At 47.3% G+C, this 25,107-nt stretch overlaps 1 protein-coding gene across 4 annotated transcripts in view; it reads right to left on the bottom strand.

The window, feature by feature from the left end:
* NR2C1 (nuclear receptor subfamily 2 group C member 1) overlaps positions 1-25,107 on the bottom strand; it is a 172,460-nt gene that overhangs the window by 55,027 nt on the left and 92,326 nt on the right. For 3 of the 4 annotated variants that reach the window (XM_063927605.1, XM_063927603.1, XM_063927604.1), the window contains exons 6-11: positions 24,369-24,548; positions 17,845-18,016; positions 16,841-16,928; positions 8,304-8,488; positions 7,786-7,939; positions 281-402 (exon numbers count right to left, since the gene is read on the bottom strand). In XM_063927605.1, the coding sequence (XP_063783675.1) occupies positions 281-402; positions 7,786-7,939; positions 8,304-8,488; positions 16,841-16,928; positions 17,845-18,016; positions 24,369-24,548 (901 nt within the window). The remainder of the gene's footprint in view (positions 1-280; positions 403-7,785; positions 7,940-8,303; positions 8,489-16,840; positions 16,929-17,844; positions 18,017-24,368; positions 24,549-25,107) is intronic. The other variant, XM_063927606.1, reaches the window with a different exon arrangement.

The raw sequence follows: 25,107 nt of genomic DNA, 5'->3' as shown, positions 1-25,107 counted from the left end.
ACAAACAAAATAAATAAGAAAGTACTATAAATAAAAGTGGGCAGGGGAGATCCCTCACCAACCTGAAAGCTTTAGCTAGCCTCAATGCCTTGGCTGGTTCTCTCAAAAGCAGAGGGATAACAAGCAATGCCGCCCCCCCCCCCCCCCCCCCTCCAACTTTTTACAGACTACCAGCCCTGCGCGGGGAACATTTCTGGGAATGTTTACATCACCTCCTAAGCTGTGGGTGCTATGTTATTGACAACATAAAGAGATTGGGATCCCTTGACTTCTTACTCACCCAAGAGCTTGGAAAGAGGGAATAGAGCGCGCCCAGTGCATGGATAGAAATAACAGCCGTGATGCAGACTCACATATATAGTGTACATTCAGGTATTCAGGCATCGGGGAAGGCATTGTGAGCTAGGAAGATGAAGAGAACGTATTGATCTCTGAAATATTCATTTATTTCTTAAAAATGCATTTTCAAACACAGTTATACTTTCAGTACACAAAGGAATATGGCTGAATGATGTAAAAAAACAAACTACACAATCTTCTCACTAAAGGTGGGTACACACTAGGCAATGTGAGCAACATCGCCTAGTTTGCTCCCTCCCGGGCCGGGCCTTTCGACGGTGGGCATACACACCGTGCGATGTCGCACAATGACGCCATACAGCGGCAGAGGCGTGCATGCAGCTTTGGACGATGAGCCCAAATTGAGCTGCATGTACGGCCGACACCATGGGTCGTTAACGACCCGTGGGGCCGCGCATCGGCCATCATCAGTTGCATACACACTGGGTGATATAGTTAATGATATCGCTCAGGAGGATGAAAATGAGCTATATCGTTTACTATATCGCTAAGTGTGTATGTCCCTTTACAGATTTTGTCACATTCTTTAGAAATTTGTACTTAATTATATTTTAATAGCTTTCTTTTAGAAACACAATAGGTAAAAATAAGAATTTACTCACCGGTAATTCTATTTCTCGTAGTCCGTAGTGGATGCTGGGAACTCCGTAAGGACCATGGGGAATAGACGGGCTCCGCAGGAGACTGGGCACTCTAAAGAAAAGATTAGGTACTATCTGGTGTGCACTGGCTCCTCCCTCTATGCCCCTCCTCCAGACCTCAGTTAGGGAAACTGTGCCCGGAAGAGCTGACATTACAAGGAAAGGAAATTTTGAATCCAGGGTAAGACTCATACCAGCCATACCAATCACACCGTACAACTTGTGATACCTTACCCAGTTAACAGTATGAACAACAACTGAGCCTCACTCAACGGATGGCTCATAACAATAACCCTTAGTTAAGCAATAACTATATACACGTATTGCAGAAAGTCCGCACTTGGGACGGACGCCCAGCATCCACTACGGACTACGAGAAATAGAATTACTGGTGAGTAAATTCTTATTTTCTCTGACGTCCTAGTGGATGCTGGGAACTCCGTAAGGACCATGGGGATTATACCAAAGCTCCCAAACGGGCGGGAGAGTGCGGATGACTCTGCAGCACCGAATGAGCAAACACAAGGTCCTCCTCAGCCAGGGTATCAAACTTGTAGAACTTTGCAAATGTGTTTGAACCCGACCAAGTAGCCGCTCGGCAAAGCCGAGACCCCTCGGGCAGCCGCCCAAGAAGAGCCCACCTTCCTTGTGGAATGGGCTTTTACTGATTTTGGATGCGGCAATCCAGCCGAAGAATGAGCCTGCTGAATCGTGCTACAGATCCAGCGAGCAATAGTTTGCTTTGAAGCAGGAGCACCCAGCTTGTTGGGGGCATGCAAGATAAACAGCGAGTCAGTCTTCCTGACTCCAGCCGTTCTGGAAACATATATTTTCAAAGCCCTGACTACGTCCAGCAACTTGGAGTCCTCCAAGTCCCGAGTAGCCGCAGGCACCACAATAGGTTGGTTCAAATGAAACGAGGACACCACCTTTGGGAGAAATTGGGGACGAGTCCTCAATTCTGCCCTGTCCATATGGAAGACCAGATATGGGCTTTTACAAGACAAAGCCGCCAATTCCGACACACGCCTAGCCGATGCTAAGGCCAACAGCATGACCACTTTTCACGTGAGATACTTCAGTTCCACGGTCTTAAGTGGCTCAAACCAGTGGGATTTCAGGAAATCCAACACAACGTTAAGATCCCAGGGTGCCACTGGTGGCACAAAAGGGGGCTGAATATGCAGCACTCCCTTAACAAATGTCTGAACCTCAGGCAGTGAAGCCAGTTCTTTCTGAAAGAAAATGGATAGGGCCGAAATCTGGACCTTTATGGACCCCAATTTTAGGCCCATAGTCACCCCTGACTGTAGGAAGTGCAGGAAACGACCCAGCTGGAATTCCTCTGTAGGGGCCTTCCTGGCCTCACACCAAGCAACTTATTTTCGCCATATACGGTGATAATGCTTTGCTGTCACGTCTTTCCTAGCCTTTATCAGCGTAGGAATAACTTCATCCGGAATGCCTTTTTGCGCTAGGATCCGGCGTTCAATCGCCATGCCGTCAAACGCAGCCGCGGTAAGTCTTGAAACAGACAGGGCCCTTGTTGCAGCAGGTCCTGTCTGAGAGGCAGAGGCCATGGGTCCTCTGTGCGCATTTCTTGCAGTTCCGGGTACCAAGTCCTTCTTGGCCAGTCCGGAACAATGAGTATTGTTCTTATTCCTCTCTTTCTTACTATTCTCAGTACTTTTGGTATGAGAGGAAGAGGAGGAAGCACATATATCGACTGGTACACCCACGGTGTCACGGTGTCCACAGCTATCGCCTGAGGGTCCCTTCACCTGGCGCAATATCTTTTTAGCTTTTTGTTGAGGCGGGACGCCATCATGTCCACCTGTGGCAGTTCCCATCGGTTTGCAATCAGTTGGAAGACTTCTTGATGAAGTCCCCACTCTCCCGGGTGGAGGTCGTGTCTGCTGAGGAAGTCTGCTTCCCAGTTGTCCACTCCCGGAATGAACACTGCTGACAGTGCTTGCACGTGATTCTCCGCCCATCGAAGAATCTTTGTGGCTTCCGCCATTGCCATCCTGCTTCTTGTGCCGCCCTGGCGGTTTATATGGGCGACCGCCGTGATGTTGTCTGACTGAATCAGCACTGGCCGGTTTCGAAGCAGGGGCTCTGCTTGACTCAGGGCGTTGTAAATGGCCCTTAATTCCAGTATATTTATGTGTAGAGAAGTCTCCAGACTTGACCACAGCCCTTGGATGTTTCATCCCTGAGTGACTGCCCCCCATCCTCGGAGGCTTGCATCCGTGGTCACCAGGACCCAGTCCTGTATGCCGAACCTGCGCCCCTCGAGAAGGTGAGCACTCTGCAGCCACCACAGAAGAGACACCCTGGCCCTTGGGGACAGGGTGATCAACCGATGCATCTGAAGATGCGATCCAGACCACTTGTCCAACAGATCCCTGAAAGATCCTCGCATGGAACCTGCCGAAGGGAATGGCTTCGTATGAAGCCACCATCTTTCCCAGGACTCGCGTGCAGTGATGCACCGATACCTGTTTTGGTTTCAGGAGGTCCCTGACCAGAGATGCTAATTCCTGGGCCTTCTCCACCGGGAGAAACACCTTCTTCTGTTCTGTGTCCAGAATCATGCCCAGGAAAAGCAGACGCGTCGTAGGAATCAGCTGCGACTTTGGAACATTCAGAATCCAGCCGTGCTGTTGCAACACTTCCTGAGAGAGTGCTATGCTGATTAACAACTGCTCCCTGGACCTCGCCTTTATGAGGAGATCGTCCAAGTACGGGATAATTATAACTCCCTTCTGCCGAAAGAGTATCATCATTTCGGCCATTACCTTGGTAAATATTCTCGGTGCCGTGGACAGGCCAAACGGCAACGTCTGGAACTGGTAATGACAGTCCTGTACCACAAATCTGAGGTACTCCTGGTGAGGTGGGTAAATGGGGACATGCAAGTAAGCATCTTTGATGTCCAGCGACACCATAAAATCCCCCTCTTCCAGGCTTGCAATAACCGCTCTGAGCGATTCCATTTTGAACTTGAATTTCTTTATATAAGTGTTCAAGGACTTTAAATTCAGAATGGGTCTCACCGAACCGTCCGGTTTTGGTACCACAAACATTGTGGAATAGTAACCCCTTCCCTGTTGAAGGAGGGGGACCCTGACAATCACTTGCTGGAGGTACAGCTTGTGAATTGCCGCCAGCACTACCTCCCTTTCCATGGGGGAAGCTGGCAAGGCTAATTTGAGGTAACGGCGGGGGGGAGTCGCTTCGAACTCCAGCTTGTATCCCTGAGATACAATTTGTATAGCCCAGAGATCCACCTGTGAGCGAACCCACTGGCTGCTGAAGTTTCGGAGACGCGCCCCCGCCGCACCTGGCTCCGCCTGTGGAGCCCCGACGTCATGCGGTGGACTTAGTGGAAGCAGGGGAGGACTTTTGTTCATGGGAACTGGCTGCATGGTGCAGCTTCTTACCTCTTCCCCTGCCTCTGGCAAGAAAGGATGCACCCCTGACCCTCTTGCCTTTTTGGGAACGAAAGGACTGCATTTGATAATACGGTGCTTTCTTAGGCTGTGAGGAAACCTGAGGCAAGAAAGTGGACTTTCCAGCTGTTGCTGTAGACACGAGGTCCGACAGACCGTCCCCAAACAATTCCTCACCCTTATAAGGCAAAACCTCCATGTGTTTTTTAGAATCAGCATCTCCTGTCCATTGCCGAGTCCATAAGACCCTCCTGGCAGAAATGGACATAGCATTAATTCTAGAGCCCAGCAGGCAAATGTCCCTCTGAGCATCTCGCATATATAAGACGACGTCTTTGATATGGCCCAGGGTTAGCAAAACAGTATCTCTGTCGTGGGAATCTATGTCGTCTAACAGAGTATCTGTCCACGCTGCTACAGCACTACACATCCAGGCTGAAGCAATAGCAGGTCTCAGTAGAGTACCAGAGTGTGTATACACTGACTTCAGGAAAGCTTCCTGCTTTCTATCCGCAGGCTTCTTTAGGGCGGCCGTATCCTGAGACGGCAGGGCCACCTTTTTAGATAAGCGTGTCAGCGCCTTGTCCACCCTAGGGGATGTTTCCCAACGTAACCTGTCCGTTGGCGGGAAAGGGAACGCCATCAGTAACCTCTTAGAAATCACTAACTTCTTATCAGGGGAACTCCACGCTTCTTCACACAATTCATTTAATTCATCAGATGGGGGAAAAGTCACTGGCTGCTTTTTCTCCCCAAACATATAAACCCTCTTGGTATTAACCGGGTTACTCTCAGAAATGTGTAATACATCTTTCATTGCAATAATCATGTATCGGATGGCCTTGGTCATTTAGACTGTAAATGTGCCTCATCATCGTCGACACTGGAGTCGGACTCCGTGTTGACATCTGTGTCAACCATCTGAGATAGAGGGCGTTTATGAGCCCCTGACGGTATCTGAGTCGCCTGGGCAGGCGCGGGCTGAGACCCCGGCTGTCCCAAGGCTGCAGCGTCATCAAACTTTTTATGCAAGGAGTTTACATTGTCATTTAAGACCTTCCACATATCTATCCAATCAGGTGTCGGCCCCGACGGGGGCGATACCAAACTTATCTGCCCTTGCTCTGCCTCCACGTAACCTTCCTCATCAAACATGTCGACACAGCCGAACTGACACACCGCACACACACACACACACACACACACACACAGGGAATGCTCAGACTGAGGACAGGACCCCACAAAGTCCTTTGGGGAGACAGAGAGAGAGTATGCCAGCACACACCACAGCGCTATATAACACAAGGATTTTCACTGCTAATAAGTGATATACCCAATAGCTGCTTTTTTTGTATTCTTTGCGCCTAAATTTATGTGCCCCCCCTCTCTTTTTAACCCGTCTTGTACCTGGATACTGCAGGGGAGAGCCTGGGGAGCTGCTTCCAGCGGAGCTGTGAAGAAAAAATGGTGCTGGTGTGCTGAGGAAGAAGGCCCCGCCCCCTCAGTGGCGGGCTTCTGGCCCGCTTTCAGTGTAAAATAATGGCGGGGGTTTTTACATATATACAGTGCTAGACTGTATATATGTATTTTTATGCCAAAGGTACTTCAATTGCAGCCCAGGGCGCCCCCCCTCCCCCCAGCGCCCTGCACCCTACAGTGACCGGAGTGTGTAAGTGTGCTGGGAGCAATGGCGCACAGCTGCGGTGCTGTGCGCTACCTTAATGAAGACAGGAGTCTTCAGCCACCGATTTCGTCGTCTTCAAGCTTCTGTTCTTCTGGCTCTGCAAGGGGGACGGCGGCGCGGCTCCGGACGATCGAGGACAGGTGCCTGTGTTCGAACCCTCTGGAGCTAATGGTGTCCAGTAGCCTAAGAAGCACAAGCTAGCTGCAAGCAGGTAGGTTTGCTTCTCTCCCCTTAGTCCCACGTAGCAGTGAGTCTGTTGCCAGCAGAAGCTCACTGAAAATAAAAAACCTAATACAGGTTGAGTATCCTTTATCCAAAACGCTTGGGACCAGAGGTATTTTGGATAACAGATTTTTCCGTATTTTGGAATAATTGCATACCATAATGAGATATCATGGCGATGGGACCCAAGTCTAAGCACAGAATGCATTTATGTTTTATATACAGCTTATACACACAGCCTGAAGGTCATTTTAGCCAATATTTTTGATAACTTTGTGCATTAAACAAAGTGTGTGTACATTCACACAATTCATTAATGTTTCATATACACCTTATACACACAGCCTGAAGGTCATTTAATACAATATTTTTAATAACTTTGTGTTTTAAACAAAGTTTGAGTATATTGAGCCACAGAAAACAAAGATTTCAGTATGTAACTCTCACTCAAAAAAGTCCGTATTTCGGAATATTCCGTATTTCGGAATATTTGGATATGGGATACTCAACCTGTAAATACTTTCTTTACTAGTAAGCTCAGGAGAGCCCACTAGGAGCACCCAGCTCTGGCCGGGCACAGATTCTAACTGAGGTCTGGAGGAGGGGCATAGAGGGAGGAGCCAGTGCACACCAGATAGTACCTAATCTTTTCTTTAGAGTGCCCAGTCTCCTGCGGAGCCCGTCTATTCCCCATGGTCCTTACGGAGTTCCCAGCATCCACTAGGACGTCAGAGAAACATTTGTTACAAGACACAGATTTATACCTCACTCACACACTAATCATTTTAATTCTGGATCAGTTATGACTCTGTATCATCACAGTTATGTATAGAAGCATTCATCATGGACTCCAAAGTTCATATGGAATCACAGACTGACAAGTAGGAAGGCTCTAAGGAGGTCATCAATTTAACAAAGATCTGACTGGCATACATTAACAGCAATCAAGAGATAAGACTTTAATTTCTAATGAGTAAGACATCTGCCACTAATTCCAGCAAACTAATCTTTAGAGACAGGCGGGTGACATCTTCCAAACCAGTGAACAGGAAAACTGTTGTGCACCTGTAGCGATAAAGTTAAATATTGCTTTCATTTTCTAATGTGCATTAAATAAATGGCATAATCCGATTGGCTCCTGTTGGCAACACCACAGTATTCCAGAGCACACGTTTTTATAAACATCACAAATTATTCTTACTATACTTCAGATGAACACACCCACAAAAAGATTACAGAAAAACAAAGAACTGCTATCCATTTATAAGAGTCAGTCATTGAACCCCTTTAATCCTGGTTGTAATTTTTAAAAAGTATATATGGAAACCACAAACTATATTGGTGATGCCAGTGGTTTGAAATGCAGTGTCCAAACAGTAATGATCTGAGGTAATATGGAAAATAAGCAGAGACAGAACATTACCCTGAAGGCGATGTGGGAATCACTGAGAAGTGGCCCTTCAATCTCAACAACACTGATGTCCTGGAAGAGGTTGCAGTTAGATTTGATGCTCTCTGATGAACTCTGGGCAGAGCTTTCTGAAGTGTTCAGGGCTTTTGCCAGTGTATCAAAAGCTCTAAAATACAAAATATGCAACCATTTCTGAAACTCAGCCAGTAAATGTTTAATCAACTATATGAAAATTAACTGTTCAGTTAGCATGAAAAGAACTGGCAAAAGAAGATGTGTTCATTTGGAATAAGTCATTTTGGGGCAGATGTATTAACCTGGAGAAGGCATATGTAAGTGATAAACCAGTGATAAGTGGAAGGTGATAAACGCACCAGCCAATCAGCTCCAATATGTAAATTAACAGTTTGGAGCAGATTGGCTTTTGCGTTTATCACCTTGCACTTATCACTGGTTTATCACTTCATTATGCCTTCTCCAGGTTACTACATCTGCCCGTTTATGCTTTCATAGTATCATGAAGATAGTACCTGGTGACTTCACTACTCGTCTGACTGTCCTGGGGAACTTCTGAAAGTGACGCATCTCCATTACTTAAACTTTCAATTATAGACAACTCTGTGCTTGACTGAGACAAGTCTTTTGATTTATTAAGATTTGCAAGTGTTGTGACAACATTAGCCAAAGTGCTTAGATCTCCTTGACAGGCTTCCATCTGATAATAAATAAAAGAAAAAAATCTAATTGTATGAGTAAATAAATAAATAAAAGCACACTTTTATTTATATATTTTTATTTATAAATTCAAATGTATAAAGAAAATTCTGACAACGAACCAGACTATGCATTTCTCTAGAGCAATGGTTTTCAACCTTTTTTTACTCACGGCACACCGAACAATGGGGGTCATTCCGAGTTGTTCGCTCGCAAGCTGCTTTTAGCAGCTTTGCACACGCTAAGCCGCCGCCTACTGGGAGTGAATCTTAGCATATTAAAATTGCGAACGAAAGATTAGCAGAATTGCGAATAGACACTTCTTAGCAGTTTCTGAGTAGCTCCAGACTTACTCGGCATCTGCGATCAGTTCAGTGCTTGTCGTTCCTGGTTTGACGTCACAAACACACCCAGCGTTCGCCCAGACACTCCCCCGTTTCTCCAGCCACTCCCGCGTTTTCCCCAGAAACGGTAGCGTTTTTTCGCACACTCCCATAAAACGGCCTGTTTCCGCCCAGAAACACCCACTTCCTGTCAATCACATTACGATCACCAGAATGAAGAAAAAACCTTGTAATGCCGTGAGTAAAATTCCTAACTGCATAGCAAATTTACTTGGCACAGTCGCACTGCGGACATTGCGCATGCGCATTAGCGACTATTCGCTCCGTTGCGACAAAAAAATAACGAGCGAACAACTCGGAATGACCCCCAATATTTTAAAATTGCCAAGGCACACCACCAGTTCCCCACAGAAAAAACAAAACACACACATTGGACCTCACAGTAAAAAAAAAAAAAAAAAACACATTGGCCTACACAGAAAAAACAATCACATTGCTCCCCACATAAATCATGTTGCTCACACATAAATCAATCACATTTCTCCCCACATAAATGCTATTGCTCCCCACATGAATTATTCACATTGTTCCCCCCATAAATCCTTATTCTCCCCTCATAAATCCTATTGTTTCCCACAGGAGAAATAAAATAACAAATATTAGCCCCTATCTGTCAGCTGTCCTCCTCCCTGTCCCTCAGTGGCGGGGGTTGTTCTTAGTGGAGTGCTGCGAATACTGAGCAGCGGGCAGTCGGGCAGGTGTGGATGTGGGTGGGCAAGGAAAGCTGTGTATGCAGGCAGGAACTGGAAGATGTGTATGCAGGCGGGTGGGCTGGCTGGGTGGTGAGATGCGGCGGCCGTGACCTATGATATCACACCGCCGCGTCATCATGGCATAGGTCACGGCCGGAGCACGACTAATACTTTAAGAAGAGCCCGGGCCAACAGTTCACTCTGAAGGTGCAGGAAGCTGCTCTGGCTCCGTGGCACACCTTGCAACTGGTCGCTGCACACTAGTGTGCCACGGCACACTGGTTGAAAAAGCCTGCTCTAGAGGAATTAATCAATGTGATGTTATAAATATATTATACATAATCTGATCATTTCATTTTTGATCATATAATACATGGTTTTGTGAATAAACATTAAAATAACCACAATGGCAAAATAGAATCACCACCACTTTTGGTGTGTTCACAGCATTAAGCAGTTCTACAATTCCATAGATACATAAATGCTGACATATGAAATCTCACTATAGATTAGAGAATGTTGCTACTGAAACGTAAATTGAGGTCTGCTTTTTATACACAAATATCCTTTTGTATGTCCAAATGATAAACAATGCTGATATTGCTACTTAAAAATGGAGGCTTTCTGGGGGCGTGGTCTGGATGTGGCGAGGAGAGGAAGTGCTTGGCCCGGGCTCCTGCGGTGAACAGTTTATAGCCCCACACCGACCCCTAATTCAGCCTCCGGACTCTCACCACTGTGTCCCTGAGACCTTCCTGCTGAAGGTGAGGTGGGTTGCGGAGCCGGCGGGTACCCCCTGTGCCCGTGCGGGTTGCGGCCTACCCACCTGGAAGAAGCTGGGGGCTGGAGCCGAGCTGTTCCTGGACGCGGCGGGACCTCGATTGGAGCAGAGGTACGGGATTTGCACTACACCTCCTTTTAGCGGTCTCCTTCCCGGCTCTGCTCCGGCCACCCTGTCGGGCTCCCCTGCCGCTGCCCTCGATCGCAGCTGAGAGGCTCACCGGAGCAGTCCCGATACTTACCCGCGGCTGACGGGGACCCCGGGGCCTCGATTGTTTTCACCACTGACACCACCAATGAACTCGGAGGGCACTTTCTCTTGCAGCTTCAGTAGCCTGTGCTGAGAGACAGGCAGCGCCATCTTGCTTTCTGGCACACAGCCAGCACAGAGGCGCATTTCCTGCTGCTTAGCTCCTCCATCCCTGCACAGCCCTCCATTGATTGTTTCTCCCTGTGTGAGACTTTTATCAGTTCCCTCACAGGTGCCTGCTCCACAAGAGTATAGAGAACCCTCCTGGCAATATTGTTGGGACACCTCAGGTGCTCCCCCTACCCTGCATATCTCGCTAGCTGCTCTCCCCGGCGCCGCACCTGGCCACTAAGTGCGGCGGGGAGCTATGTCTTTGCACGAGCCATGTTAATGTGACCAGTGGTGTGATGTCTGAAACCCTCCCCCACTCCTGATGCAGTGATCTCGCTTCGGGAGCGTAAATAGAGCCGACATAGGGTTCTTGACCTCCTACTTCCGATTCCTCTTGTCAACAAATACAGCGGTGGGGGATACCCTCTGGGATAATGCCGCCTAAACGCCAAAAAGACCAGACCCCGGTCCGTCCGGTCGCCTTTTTCAAGCAATCTCCGGCCTCCCAGAGTCAGAAAAATCCTGCTACGTCGGATCCCCTATCCAAGCAATTCCAGGGTTCTGATGCTGTATCTATGAGATATCGAGATATCTTTGCTCCCTATAATGTTTTCTATGTGGCTCCGGGAGTAGCCCGGGAGGAGACATATCCCCTATGTCTCCTTGATGACGTTTTTCCCTTTTTTTTTTTCTTCTTTTATATTGATTGTTTTAGGAGTGGGGAGGGGGGGGGGGCAATCTCCCCGCACCTCACCCCGACCCCATGTGTTGCCTAGCTGGGCAACCTTGTTTGGCATCCCTGTGGTGCCCGTTCTGTTTTCCTCTCTTACTATTCCTTCCACCTTCCCTGTCTTTCCTACCTTTCCAAGTTTTAGTACACAAGTTACCTCATGGGTTCCATTACATAGTATATGTATGTAGATTGATTTTCGCATTGTTCACTGTTATGCCTAATGGTTAATGTTCTCTCCTTAAACGTGAAAGGGCTGAATTCACCAAATAAATGGCGACTGGCCTTGCGCCATTTTGCAAAATGTAAGGCGCACATAGTGGCCTTACAGGAGACCCACTTCATGTCTGTGTCACCTCCCTCCCTGAAAGATAACAAATTCCCCACAGGTTATATGTCCAACGGCCCGAAGAAAAAAGCTGGGGTCGCTATATTATTCTCCAGTACATGTGACTTCTCTCTAGATCATCAAATTGCAGACAAAGAGGGTAGATATCTTATCCTGACAGGTAAACTGGAGGATAGGCCGGTCACTATAGCCACGTTGTACGCTCCCAATACCAAACAAATACCTTTCTTTAGGAAATTTTTTAAACTCCTCCAGATGCACGTATCGGGCGCTTTGTTATTGCTGGGGGATTTTAACATGGTCCCTGACCCAGCGGTAGATAAATCCTTGGCCCGGCCTTCCCCCAGAGCGAGCGCGCAGCGAGATAGCTCCTATGCCTTTAGGAATATTTTACATGAGTATGACCTCTATGATGTCTGGAGAGCTTAAAACCCGACCTGTAGGGACTATTCGTTCTTCTCCCCAGTAGATGGCTTTTTCTCTAGGATCGATTTAGCATTATCAGATAAGTGGATTCTCCAACAGGTTTCAAAGGCTTCTATCCTGCCAGTATCGTGGTCTGATCACTCGGCCCTCTCTATCCATTGGAACCCCGCAGCGTGCGATCCTCTCCTACTCTATGGCGCCTTGGAGACTATCTCCTTTCCAATGCGGATGCTCACCGGTCTATTACACAGGCCCTCTCCCTGTATGTCGAAACCAATGTCCCAGCGGACACGTCCATCTTTACGCACTGGTGTGCCCTTAAGGCGGTAGTCAGGGGAGCGGCTATCCAGCGGCAGCCTATATTCACAGGACCTCCCGGGAAAAACAGTTAGAACTCGAAGTCCGCCTTAGGGACTTAGATGCCCTCCTCAAGCTGAATCCCACTAATAAGAAAATATATCGAGACCTGATTCGGGTCAGGGATGAGATGAATAAATTGGCACTAATGGAGGTCCACAAAAACCTTTTTCGACTGCTGCAAAAGTTTTATACACAGGGAGACAGGGCAGGTAGAATGCTTGCGCGTAAACTGAGGGGGAAAAATGCTAAAGAGAGGGTGAAATCTATTATCAATGTAAATAATATCAAGTTAACCGATCCAGCAGATATTGCAAATTCCTTCGCCACATACTACGCCTCCCTATATAACTTGAAAGACGACGTATCTGTCTCGCAGCCCACACCGGCCGATAAAGCGGCCTTTTTGAGAGATGTTCACCTCCCCTCCATAGACTCGGCTACGCTGCAGACTTTAAATCAACCTTGGTCTCAGATAGAAATCACCCAAGCTATAGATTCACTCCCATTGGACAAGGCTCCAGGTCCTGATGGATTTATAAATACATTTTATAAATGCTTCAAGGACACCCTTACACCTGTCCTGGACGGAGTCTATAATCATGCTTCCTCCGTCGGGAATTTCCCAGTAGAAATGCTAGAGGCTCGTGTAGTCGCCTTTCCTAAGCCTGGGAAGAATCCTGCCATGATGTCTAACTATCGCCCCATTGCTCTATTAAATACTGATCTGAAAATCTATGCAAAGTTAGTGGCCAACAGGCTTAACCCCCTGCTCCCCTCGCTCATTCATTGTGATCAAGTGGGATTTGTCCCCGGCAGGCAGGCCCCCGACAATACTAGGCGGGTAATAAATCTGTTGGACGCCTTTTCTTCATCTGATTCTCCTTTATTGTTGCTTTCATTGGACGCGGAAAAGGCGTTCGATCGCCTCCACTGGGGGTACCTACAGGCGGTTCTTTGTAAGTTTGGCCCTACAGGTAGGGTTCTCTCCTCCATTTTGGCTTTATACTCCCAACCCTCAGCAAGAGTGTGTGTGAATGGTCTCCTCTCCTCTTCTTTTCAGATCACGAATGGCACGCGCCAAGGATGCCCCCTATCCCCGCTAGTATTTGCTCTGGCAATAGAGCCTTTGGCTGAGAGAATACGTTCTTCGTCATTGATTAAAGGAGTGGAGTATCTGAGACATTCTCATAAGATATGTCTATTCGCGGACGATGTCCTTTTGACTCTCACTGCTCCTGCTACCTCCCTGCGAGCTTTACACACACTCTTGTCTGAATACTCAGCTGTATCATATTATAAACTCAATGGTACCAAGACGGAGGCACTCCCTATTAACTTCCCGCCCTCCCTTTTATCTGCGCTGAAAGCGTCATACTCGTATTCCTGGCAGGATGGAAGCCTTAAATATCTGGGGATCCACATCACCCAGAAGTTGGACGAACTAATCTCCGCTAATTACCCCCCCCTACTGCGCAAAGTTACAGCTCTGATCTCGGACTGGATGATGCATCATGTCTCATGGTTAGGGCGAATAGCTGCACTTAAGATGACGGTCCTCCCCAGGCTCATGTATTTATTTCGAGCCATCCCTCTCCTCCTACCCAACTACCTTTTGTCCAAATTTAATGCTGTTTTCAACTCTTATGTTTGGAAAGGCAAGAAACCAAGGTTAGCGAGGAAAACAATGATCCGACCCAAGCGAGAGGGGGGTCTGGCGTATCCGGATTTGCATTCCTACCAACTAGCTTGCCGACTAGCACAGATAGGGGCATGGTATTTACAATCTCCATATAAATCATGGGTTCGACTCGAACAAGGGCTGATTGCCCCGTTACCCTTGACTGATGTTTTGTTACTCCCGAAGTCGGAGGGCAATCTATTAACCAATGAATCTCTCTCTCTGTTCAATCCACGCGGAGGGCTTGGTTGGAGGTAGTGCGGGGTGGAGGCGCCATAACCCTCCCTACCCAGGCTCTGTCCTTGACGGGCATAGCCTCCCTTATCCCAGACTTACGATTCGATTCATGGATATTAAAGGGAATCCTGTCAGTGAGACACGCTGCCGCTCAGTCCGGCGGCAGCGTGTCTCAGCTGTCAAGACAGGGAGGAGAGCGGCGGCGGCGTGTAGGACTTCAAACCAGCCGCCGGTTCGCGAGCCAATCAGAGCTCGCGGACCGGCAGCCAATCAGGAACCGCGGCTGCCGGTCCGCAAGCTCTGATTGGCTCTTGAACTGGCGGCTGGTTTGAAGTCCTACATGCCGCCGCCCGACAGCCGCACTCTCCTCCTTGTCCTGACACACGAGAAACGCCGCCGAATGCAGCAGCGGTAAGCAGCACGAGGGGAGGGGGGGATTTGTATACCTGGCACTGTGAGGGGCATTTGTATACCTGGCACTGTGAGGGGCATTTGTATATCTGGCACTGTGGGGGCATTTGTATACTTGGCACTGTGGGGGTATCTGTATACCTGGCACTGTTGGGGGCATTTGTATACCTGGCACTGTGAGGGGCATTTGTATACCTGGCACTGTGAGGGGCATTTGTATACCTGGCACTGTGGGGGGATTTGTATACCTGGCACTGTGGGGGGCATTTGTATACCTGGCACTGTGGGGGGCATTTGTATACCTGGCACTGTGGGGGGCATTTGCATACCTGGCACTGTAGGGGGCATCTGTATACCTGGCACTGTGGGTGGCATCTGTATACCTGGCACTGTGGGTGGCATCTGTATACCTGGCACGGTGAGGGGCATTTGTATACCTGGCACTGTGGGGGCATTTGTATACCTGGCACTGTGGGGGCAATGGTGGATCTGGCACTGCACTATTGGGGGCATATGTGTATCACGTCCCATTTTAACTCGCCACACCCATTTTTTGGCGCAGTACCTCTAAGGGGCAGACCTACTGGGGGGGTAGGGTAATTTTTTAAGTTTAGAATTTTTGTATGGCCCCCGAAGGATTTTATAAATATCCAAATGGCCCTCTGTAAAAAAAAGGTTCCCCACCCCTGCTTTACAGGATATAATGGTGAATTATACTCTTCTCTCTTTTGCCCAAATTCAGGAAAAATTCCTGTTGCCGCATGGGGAATTTTATAAATACTTGCAACTCAGACACTGGCTACATGGGGCCTAAACGCCCCCCCCCCACACCCTATCCTCCTTACCTAAATTGGTTCAGAAGTTCCTTGATACTGGGGAAGGCAGGGGAGGCATTACTAAATGGTATACCTACATTGTTAATCCACAACCCCCACAGAAAGCCCTCTTTCAAGTGAAATGGGAGGCGGATCTTAGGTGCTCAGTCTCAGAGGAGGAATGGGAGATGGTATTTAGGTCCTGCTACACAGTATCTAAATGTATATCACATGTAGAACTATCATATAAACTCCTCCATCGCTTATACTTCACCCCATCCCGCTTACATGCGATGCGGCCCTCCACATCTAATATGTGTTGGCGTAACTGTGGTAAGGTCGGCACCTTAATGCATATTTTCTGGGACTGCCCAGTGCTTACCCCGCTGTGGACCTCTGTCTTTCACCTCCTAGAACTTGTGTTAGGCCTCTCGGTAATCCTTCACCCGCGTCTGGCTCTCCTTCATATATATTATGGTAGTTTATCGCCAGGCGATCGATACATCTTAGGACATATACTTATCTCAACCAAACTACTACTTGCTCGCCAATGGCGCTCCACAAGGGATCCCCATATTTTAGCGATAGAAATGGCCATACAGTCGCACTGCGAATTTGAGACAGCGGGAGTGGCCTATACCACTAACCCATCATGCCCACTGCTCCGCTGGTATTCGTTGTCTAACTATTGTCATAATCGCTCACCAGACCCCACACCCCCCATGACACTTAGGAATATTTGTTATCATTTTCAGATGTATTTACTACTGGTTGGATTTAGCCTCACGTTGTGTTTTCCTGTACAATGTTCTCCTTATTATCCTCTATGTAATTCAGTGCGTTGTTTGCTGAACAGTCTGTGTACCCCCCTCAATCCTCCCCTTCTCTCTTTTCTGTACCCCTCTCCCTTTTGCTTTGTTTACCCGCAAAATAATAAAAATTAATATTGAAGAAAAATGGAGGCTTTCTTAGGCCCTTATAGTGCTATACACAAGGAAGGGAAAACCCCTGGAAAGCTGCATCTGATACATTTCCCATGTCATGGCTGACCTTGCTAGAAGCCCTGTGTGATGACAGTTTAAAGCTGCACTCCTGCGATATAAGGCTCACCTTGTCATGTGTTATGAGCATGGGCTCACTTTTAATCCCAGAAGGCTGTATGTTTACTAACATTCCAGGGTCCAACAAACTTGTAGATCTGCAAAAACATTTTACATAGGCACACTGTAAAAAATACATTGGTCAGCGTTTCTATATGGTAGAAGTTTACATACAGACCTACTGTAGCTTTTTTGCTCTTTCCAACAAGGTACTTAATATTCCTAACTACAGATTGTATATGGTCACTGTGTGACTGGGAGCATGGCGTATTGAACTGAACAATGTACTTTATGGACTAAAGTCATTTGATAGATAAAACTATGCAAGTTATGGTGCATTTTAAACGATTAGGGGCAGATGTTCTGAATACAGTGCAAACAGGAAATACAGCATTGTGGGAGACAAATACAAAGTATCCTATTGCCTCTACACAGTCAAGGGGGCTACTGACGGGAGAGATGTGTGCTGAGCTTTACATAGACCGCTCAGCACGCATCTCCCCCCCCCGCTCAGCACAGCATGATGTGCTGAGCGAGGGGGGGGACGGATGGAGGGCCGCTCACTTCACACAACGGTGAAGTGAGCGACCCGCTAGATTGAGCCTGCATGCAGGCCAATCTAGCACGGGCAATAGCAATGTGCGGGGCCGCGCATCGCTATTGCTGGGGGGCATACACACAACAGATCCGTGCTTAAAATCTAAGCAATCTAGTCAGATTGCTTAGTTTTTAAACGCGGATCTCTCCGTGTGTACCCCCCTTCACTGTCAATATATGGGCACTGCTTTGTAACTATCCAGACCTGCCGAGTACAAGAAGCAGATTATATTACAACTACATTCAAATGAACCGCTTGTTGCAAGTTTATGAAAATCTACAGTTAGTTTTAACCCCAAGTGATATTCAGTAATCTGTAATGCACACAACAAGCAGACTGGCACAGATAGATTGCTAAATCTAAAGCAGGTAATTTGTTATAAGAAATTATACTTTAACTAAATATTAAAAGCACACCTTATGGGCTTGTTATCCGTTACAAATGTAGTTGTTGCAGCAAGAGGACTACGCAGATCCTTCCTAATGTAGATCTTCTCTGTTGATGCTGCGCAATTGGAAGATTTTTCTCTGGAGACCTCAATAGGCTTTCTTTCACACTGCACAGCTGTACAGGGGCAGGAGGGCTCATCTGAGGTTAATGTGACATTAAAAGGTCCAAGCCATGCATGATGCACATATTGCAGTATAAATATATATTTGGCACTATATCACCCCAATATTACGCAATGTGACCTCTATGCAGTGATACATGCAATACTTTTTCTTCCTATATTTTTATATGTATATTATCACCAAAAGACACTCAGACAACATCTTTCAGACCACAAATATCTTTCTATACCTAAACTGTAAAATTTTATATGTACAATACATTATATATGAAACCAGATAACGTATAACAAAATAGATCAATTGCATACTTTTCCAATAGGCTTGTACACATTGATCATACTATAAGCAAGTTGCAACAAACCATTTTTTGTTTTTTAACTATTATTTGAAATAAGACGCAACACCTAATATTATAGTGCCCTTACTAGTTTGGGTGATATTCTTACAAATAACTGATTTGACCTTATTTATAAATTGGATGTACTGTATAATTATTAGTGATGAGCGGATTCGGTTTTACTCGGTTTTACTCTGTTCTCAAAACGGCATCTTATTGGCTATCCAAAACACGTGACATCCGTGAGCCAATAAGATGCCGTTTTGAGAACCGAGTAAAACCGAATCCGCTCATCACTAATAATTATATGCATGTGCTACATATTGAAGGATCATATATAAACTATCAATTACATCCATCATATATAAACTATATATCAATTACATCCAACTTCAACAGCTAAAGGGACACGTATGACATGCTGAACTTATTAGAATTGAACTATTCAATACTACAGCAGTTAATTGTTTCTAGATTCTGGAATAGATTGGTCTAACATTATTCACATGCTGTCATTTTTATAATAAGATTTTACATACCGGTAAATCTATTTCTCGTAGTCCGTAGAGGATGCTGGGACTCCGTAAGGACCATGGGGAATAGACGGGCTCCGCAGGAGATAGGGCACTTTAAGAAAGCTTTGGACTCTGGGTGTGCACTGGCTCCTCCCTCTATGCCCCTCCTCCAGACCTCAGTTAGGGAAACTGTGCCCAGAGGAGATGGACAGTACGAGGAAGGATTTTTGTAAATCTAAGGGCGAGATCCATACCAGCCACACCAATCACACCGTATAACTTGTGATACACTACCCAGTCAACAGTATGAACAACAACATAGCCTCGGTTAAACCGATAAACTAAAACATAACCCTTATGTAAGCAACAACTATATACAAGTCTTGCAGAAGAAGTCCGCACTTGGGACGGGCGCCCAGCATCCTCTACGGACTACGAGAAATAGATTTACCGGTAAGTAAAATCTTATTTTCTCTAACGTCCTTGAGGATGCTGGGACTCCATAAGGACCATGGGGATTATACCAAAGCTCCCAAACGGGCGGGAGAGTGCGGATGACTCTGCAGCACCGATTGAGCAAACATGAGGTCCTCCTCAGCCAGGGTATCAAACTTGTAGAACTTTGCAAAGGTGTTTGAACCCGACCAAGTAGCAGCTCGGCACAATTGCAATGCCGAGACCCCTCGGGCAGCCGCCCAAGAAGAGCCCACTTTCCTAGTGGAATGGGCCTTAACCGATTGAGGCAATGGCAAACCTGCCGTAGAATGCGCCTGCTGAATCGTATTACAGATCCAGCGAGCAATAGTCTGCTTTGAAGCAGGAGCGCCAACCTTGTTGGCCGCATACAGAACAAATAGAGCTTCAGTCTTCCTGATTCTAGCCGTTCTGGTCACATAAATCTTCAAAGCCCTGACCACATCCAGGGACTCGGAATCCTCCAAGTCCCGTGCAGCCACAGGCACGACAATAAGTTGGTTCACATGAAAAGATGAGACCACTTTTGGCAGAAAGTGAGGACGAGTCCTCAACTCTGCCCTATCCACGTGAAAAACCAAGTATGGGCTTTTATGTGATAAAGCCGCCAATTCGGAAACACGTCTTGCCGAAGCCAATGCCAACAACATGACCACTTTCCACGTGAGGTATTTCAACTCCACAGTTTTGAGTGGTTCAAACCAAGGTGACTTGAGGAAACGTAACACCACGTTAAGATCCCAAGGCGCCACCGGAGGCACAAAGGGAGGCTGAATATGCAGCACACCCTTCACAAAAGTCTGTACTTCAGGAAGAGAGGCTAATTCTCTTTGAAAGAAAATGGATACGGCTGAAATTTGGACCTTTATGGACCCTAATTTTAGGCCCAAAGTCACTCCTGTTTGAAGGAAGTGAAGTAGACGGCCCAAATGGAACTCCTCCGTAGGAGCAGCTCTGGCCTTACACCAAGAAACATATTTTCGCCATATACGGTGATAATGTTTTAACGTCACGTCTTTCCTAGCCTTGATCAGGGTGGAATGACTTCCTCCGGAATCCCTTGTTCCGCTAGGATCCGGCGTTCAACCGCCATGTCGTCAAACGCAGCCGCGGTAAGTCTTGGAACAGACAGGGCCCCTGCCGCAGCAGGTCCTGCCTTAGAGGAAGAGGCCACGGATCTTCTGTGAGCAACTCTTGCAGCTCCGGATACCAAGTCCTCCGTGGTCAATCTGGAACAATGAGGATTGTTCTGACCCTGCTTATTCTTATTATTCTCAACACTTTGGGTATGAGAGGAAGAGGCGGAAACACATAGACCGATCTGAACACCCAAGGTGTCACCATAGCATCTACCGCTACCGCCTGAGGGTCCCTTGACCTGGCGCAATACCGCTTTTGCTTTTTGTTGAGACGGGATGCCATCATGTCTATTTGAGGCAGTCCCCACCGACCCGTGATCTGTGCGAAGACTTCTTGATGAAGTCCACACTCTCCCGGATACAGGTCGTGCCTGCTGAGGAAGTCCGCCACCCAGTTGTCCACCCCCGGGATGAACACTGCTGATAGCGCGCTTACATGGCCTTCCGCCCAGCGTAGAATCCTGGTCGCTTCTGCCATGGCCACTCTGCTCCTCGTTCCGCCTTGGCGGTTTATATGAGCCACTGCCGTGACATTGTCTGACTGAATCAGAACCGGTTTTTCCCGAAGCAATTCCTCCGCTTGACGCAGGGCGTTTTATATGGCCCTCAACTCCAGGACGTTGATGTGGAGACAAGTCTCTAGATTTGACCAGAGACCTTGGAAATTTCTTCCCAGTGTGACTGCTCCCCAGCCTCGGAGGCTTGCGTCCGTGGTCTCCAGGACCCAGTCCTGAATGCCGAACCTGCGACCCTCTAGTAGGTGAGCACTGTGCAGCCACCACAGGAGAGATATCCTGGTCCTGGGAGACAGGGTGATCCTTCGATGTATTTGTAAATGGGACCCGGACCACTTGTCCAAGAGGTCCCATTAAAAAGTCCTCGCATGGAACCTGCCGAAAGGGATGGCCTCGTATGAAGCCACCATCTTCCCCAGGACCCGCGTGCAATGATGCACTGAAACCTGTTTTGGTTTTAATAGGTTCCTGACCAGGGCTATGAGCTCCTGAACCTTTTCGACCGGAAGAAAAACCTTTTTCTGGTCTGTGTCTAGAATCAGGCCCAAAAAAGTTAGACGGGTTGTAGGGACTAGCTGGGACTTCGGTATATTGAGAATCCAGCCGTGTAACTGCAACGCCTTCATGGACAGAGACACGCTGTCCAGCAACTTCTCCCGAGATCTCGCCTTTATGAGGAGATCGTCCAAGTATGGGATAATTGTGACCCCCTGCCTGCGAAGGCGCACCATCATTTCCACCATTACCTTGGTGAAAATTCTCGGGGCCGTGGAAAGCCCAAACGGCAACGTCTGAAATTGGTAGTGACAGTCCTGCACTGCAAATCTCAGGAACGCCTGATGAGGGGGGAATACCGGAACATGAAGGTAAGCATCCTTTATGTCCAGGGACACCATCCAATCCCCCCCCTCCAGGCTGGCGATGACCGCCCTGAGTGATTCCATTTTGAACTTGAACCTCTTCAAGTATAGGTTCAGGGATTTTAGGTTTAAAATGGGTCTGACCGAACCGTCCGGTTTCGGGACCACAAACAGGGTTGAGTAATATCCCTCTCCTTGCTGGAGATGAGGAACTGTGACAATCACCTGTTGACTATACCATTTTTGGATTGCTGCCAACACTAGTTCCCTCTCTGACGGGGAAGCCGGCAGAGCCGATTTGAAAAACCGGCGAGGAGGCAAGTCTTCGAATTCCAGCCTGTATCCTTGAGAAACAATCTCTAATGCCCAGGGATCCACCTGCGAGTGAACCCACACGTGGCTGAAAAACCGAAGACGAGCCCCCACTAGATCTGCCTCCCCCCGGGAAGCCCCAGCGTCATGCGGTGGACTTTGTAGACGCAGGGGAGGACTTCTGCTCTTGGGAACTAGCTGTGTGCAGCTTCTTTCCCCTGTCTTTCCCTCTGGCAACAAAGGACGATCCCCATACCTTTTTGTTTTTATTGGAACGAAAGGACTGCATTTGATAATGAGGTGCCTTTAAAGTATGCTGCGGGGGGACATAAGGTAAGAAATTCGACTTACCAGCCGTAGCAGTAGAGACAAGGTCCGAGAGGCCGTCTCCAAACAACTCCTCCCCTTTGTAAGGCAAGGACTCCATATGCCGCTTTGAATCGGCGTCTCCCGTCCACTGACGGGTCCACAAGAGCCGCCTAGCAGAAATAGACATAGCATTTATTCTGGAGCTTAATAAACAAATGTCTCTCTGAGCATCTCTGATATGCTCTATGGTCATTTGAATGGCATCCCTATCTAAGGTGTCAATCTCCGTAGATAAGGAATCTGCCCATGCCACAACCGCACTACAAACCCAGGCCGACGCCATAGCCGGTCTAACAATAGTACCTGAATGAGTGTAAATGTGCTTCATGGTAATTTCCTGCCTGCGATCAGCAGGATCCTTGAGGGAAGCCGTATCCTGAGAAGGCAGTGCCACCTTTTTGGACAAGCGTGTCAGCGCCTTGTCTACTTTAGGCGAAGATTCCCATCGTATCCTATCCGTTTGTGGAAAAGGATACGCCATAAGAATCCTTTTGGGAACTTGTGGTCTCCTATCCGGAGATTCCCAAGCCTTTTCGCACAATTCACTCAGTTCAAATGAGGACGGAAAGGTGACTTCAGGCTTTTTCCCTTTATACATGTGTACCCTCGTGTCAGGGACAGGGGGTTCCTCAGTAATATGCAAAACCTCTTTAATGGCAATAATCATGTACCGAATACCTTTTGCCACCCTCGGCTGTAATTTTGCATCTTCATAGTCGACACTAGAGTCAGTATCCGTGTCGGTATCTGTGTCATCGATCTGGGATATGGTGCGCTTCTGAGACCCTTCTGAGAGGCTTCTGCCACCTGACGTCTTCTGACTTCGGTTCTTCTGGCTCTGTGAGGAGAACGGCGGCGCGGCTCCGGGGGTGGACGCCCAGTAAGAACCTGCGTTCACCCCCTCTGGAGCTAATGGTGTCCAGTAGCCGAGGAAGCAGAGCCTATCTTTGACAAGAAGGTCTGCTCCTCTCTCCTCAGTCCCTCGATGCAGGGAGCCTGTTGCCAGCAGTGCTCCCTGTAAAAAAGTAGAAAAAAATCCAAACAAAAATGCTCCTAGGCAGAGAACTCAGGAGAGCTCTCTGCAGTGCACCCATCTTGCTCTGGGCACAGTGTAAAACTGAGGTCTGGTGGAGGGGCATAGAGGGAGGAGCCAGTGCACACCCAGAGTCCAAAGCTTTCTTAAAGTGCCCTATCTCCTGCGGAGCCCGTCTATTCCCCATGGTTCTTACGGAATCCCAGCATCCTCACGGACGTTAGAGAAATGTAATTTCTTCCCCCCTTGCAATTTAATTCTGCACTGGTGCATAGCATGTAACTTTTATAATAAATGATTCTGAAGTGTCTGCTTAGAGGGGAGGCGAAGCACAAAGTAACCTCCACCCAGCTCTCCGCACAACCTTTCTCTCCATATACCTGCCTTATGTTTGCAGCTTATGTTAGATAATGGCTATGGTACCCAATGGGGAGTTATTATTGAATCTTACAATATTACTGTAAAGTGCACTATAAGCTTTCTACAAGGTGGTGCTCAGATATCGAAAATATATTGTTATACTAGTATATTTGACCTGGGTCCAACACACGGGGGGTTGAGGGGTCCCTCCTCCTCAAGTCCCCTGTATATAACTCTGGCATACCTTCCTGCAGCCCCTTCTCTCCATACCAAAATACAAAATGATATTGTAAAATAAAAGCACTAAGGTTTTAAAGACCACTGAAAAGGCTTAGCTATCACATATATGAACTGTGAACTCCTCATTGTAAAACACTGCCATTATGTATGAGATTCATCAGTAGCATGTTAGATGTCCACAGGTATGGCAGACCAGAATAAGCAAAATACTCACAATCTTGCTTCATTCCAAGTGCAATACACCTCTGCAGCCGGCAGTACTGGCATCGATTTCGGTAGTGTTTGTTAATGACACAATCCTTTGATCCTCTGCAGGTGTATGCCAAGTTTTTTCTAATGCTTCTTTTAAAGAAACCTTTGCAGCCCTCACACGTTACTGCTCCATAATGACGCCCTAAAAGATTTTACAAAAAGAAAGCCTGAATAGAGTGCTCAGAGGCGTCTGGAATCAACACTTTAAGCAATAATAACCTTTATCGGCTGGCACACAGAACAAATATGAATATCAGCTTTCACTCCCTAGTCATTAAAGGTCTCACTGCTGACAGTAATTCTCTCAACAATCATTTCAACATGCATACTGTCAAAATACATTCTTACTCTTGTAACATGTTTATGTAAGAAGTGTTGCAAGTTTATTAAGCATCATGGTGAGTGATCCCTAAGCAACATAGCACCTCATTTTGATGCACTATCTGGTAAGAACCATTGGTCAGATAAACAGACATAAATATATAGTATCATATTCAACGGATAGGATGTTTCCGCAGGGAAACATCAGGATGGGCTAAGGATTCAGAGTCCATACTGCTAATAAGCTACAATTTAAAGAGCTTTCAAGAAATCTAGTGAAAAAATATCAAAGCAGCTCAAAATAAGATTTTACTTACCGATAAATCTATTTCTCATAGTCCGTAGTGGATGCTGGGGACTCCGTCAGGACCATGGGGAAT

The sequence above is a fragment of the Pseudophryne corroboree genome, chromosome 6 (assembly GCF_028390025.1).
Source record: "Pseudophryne corroboree isolate aPseCor3 chromosome 6, aPseCor3.hap2, whole genome shotgun sequence".
In the NCBI taxonomy this organism is placed as follows: Eukaryota; Metazoa; Chordata; class Amphibia; order Anura; family Myobatrachidae; genus Pseudophryne; species Pseudophryne corroboree.
The sequence above is the reverse complement of the archived record's forward strand: the minus strand, read 5'-3'. Positions and strand labels throughout refer to the sequence as shown.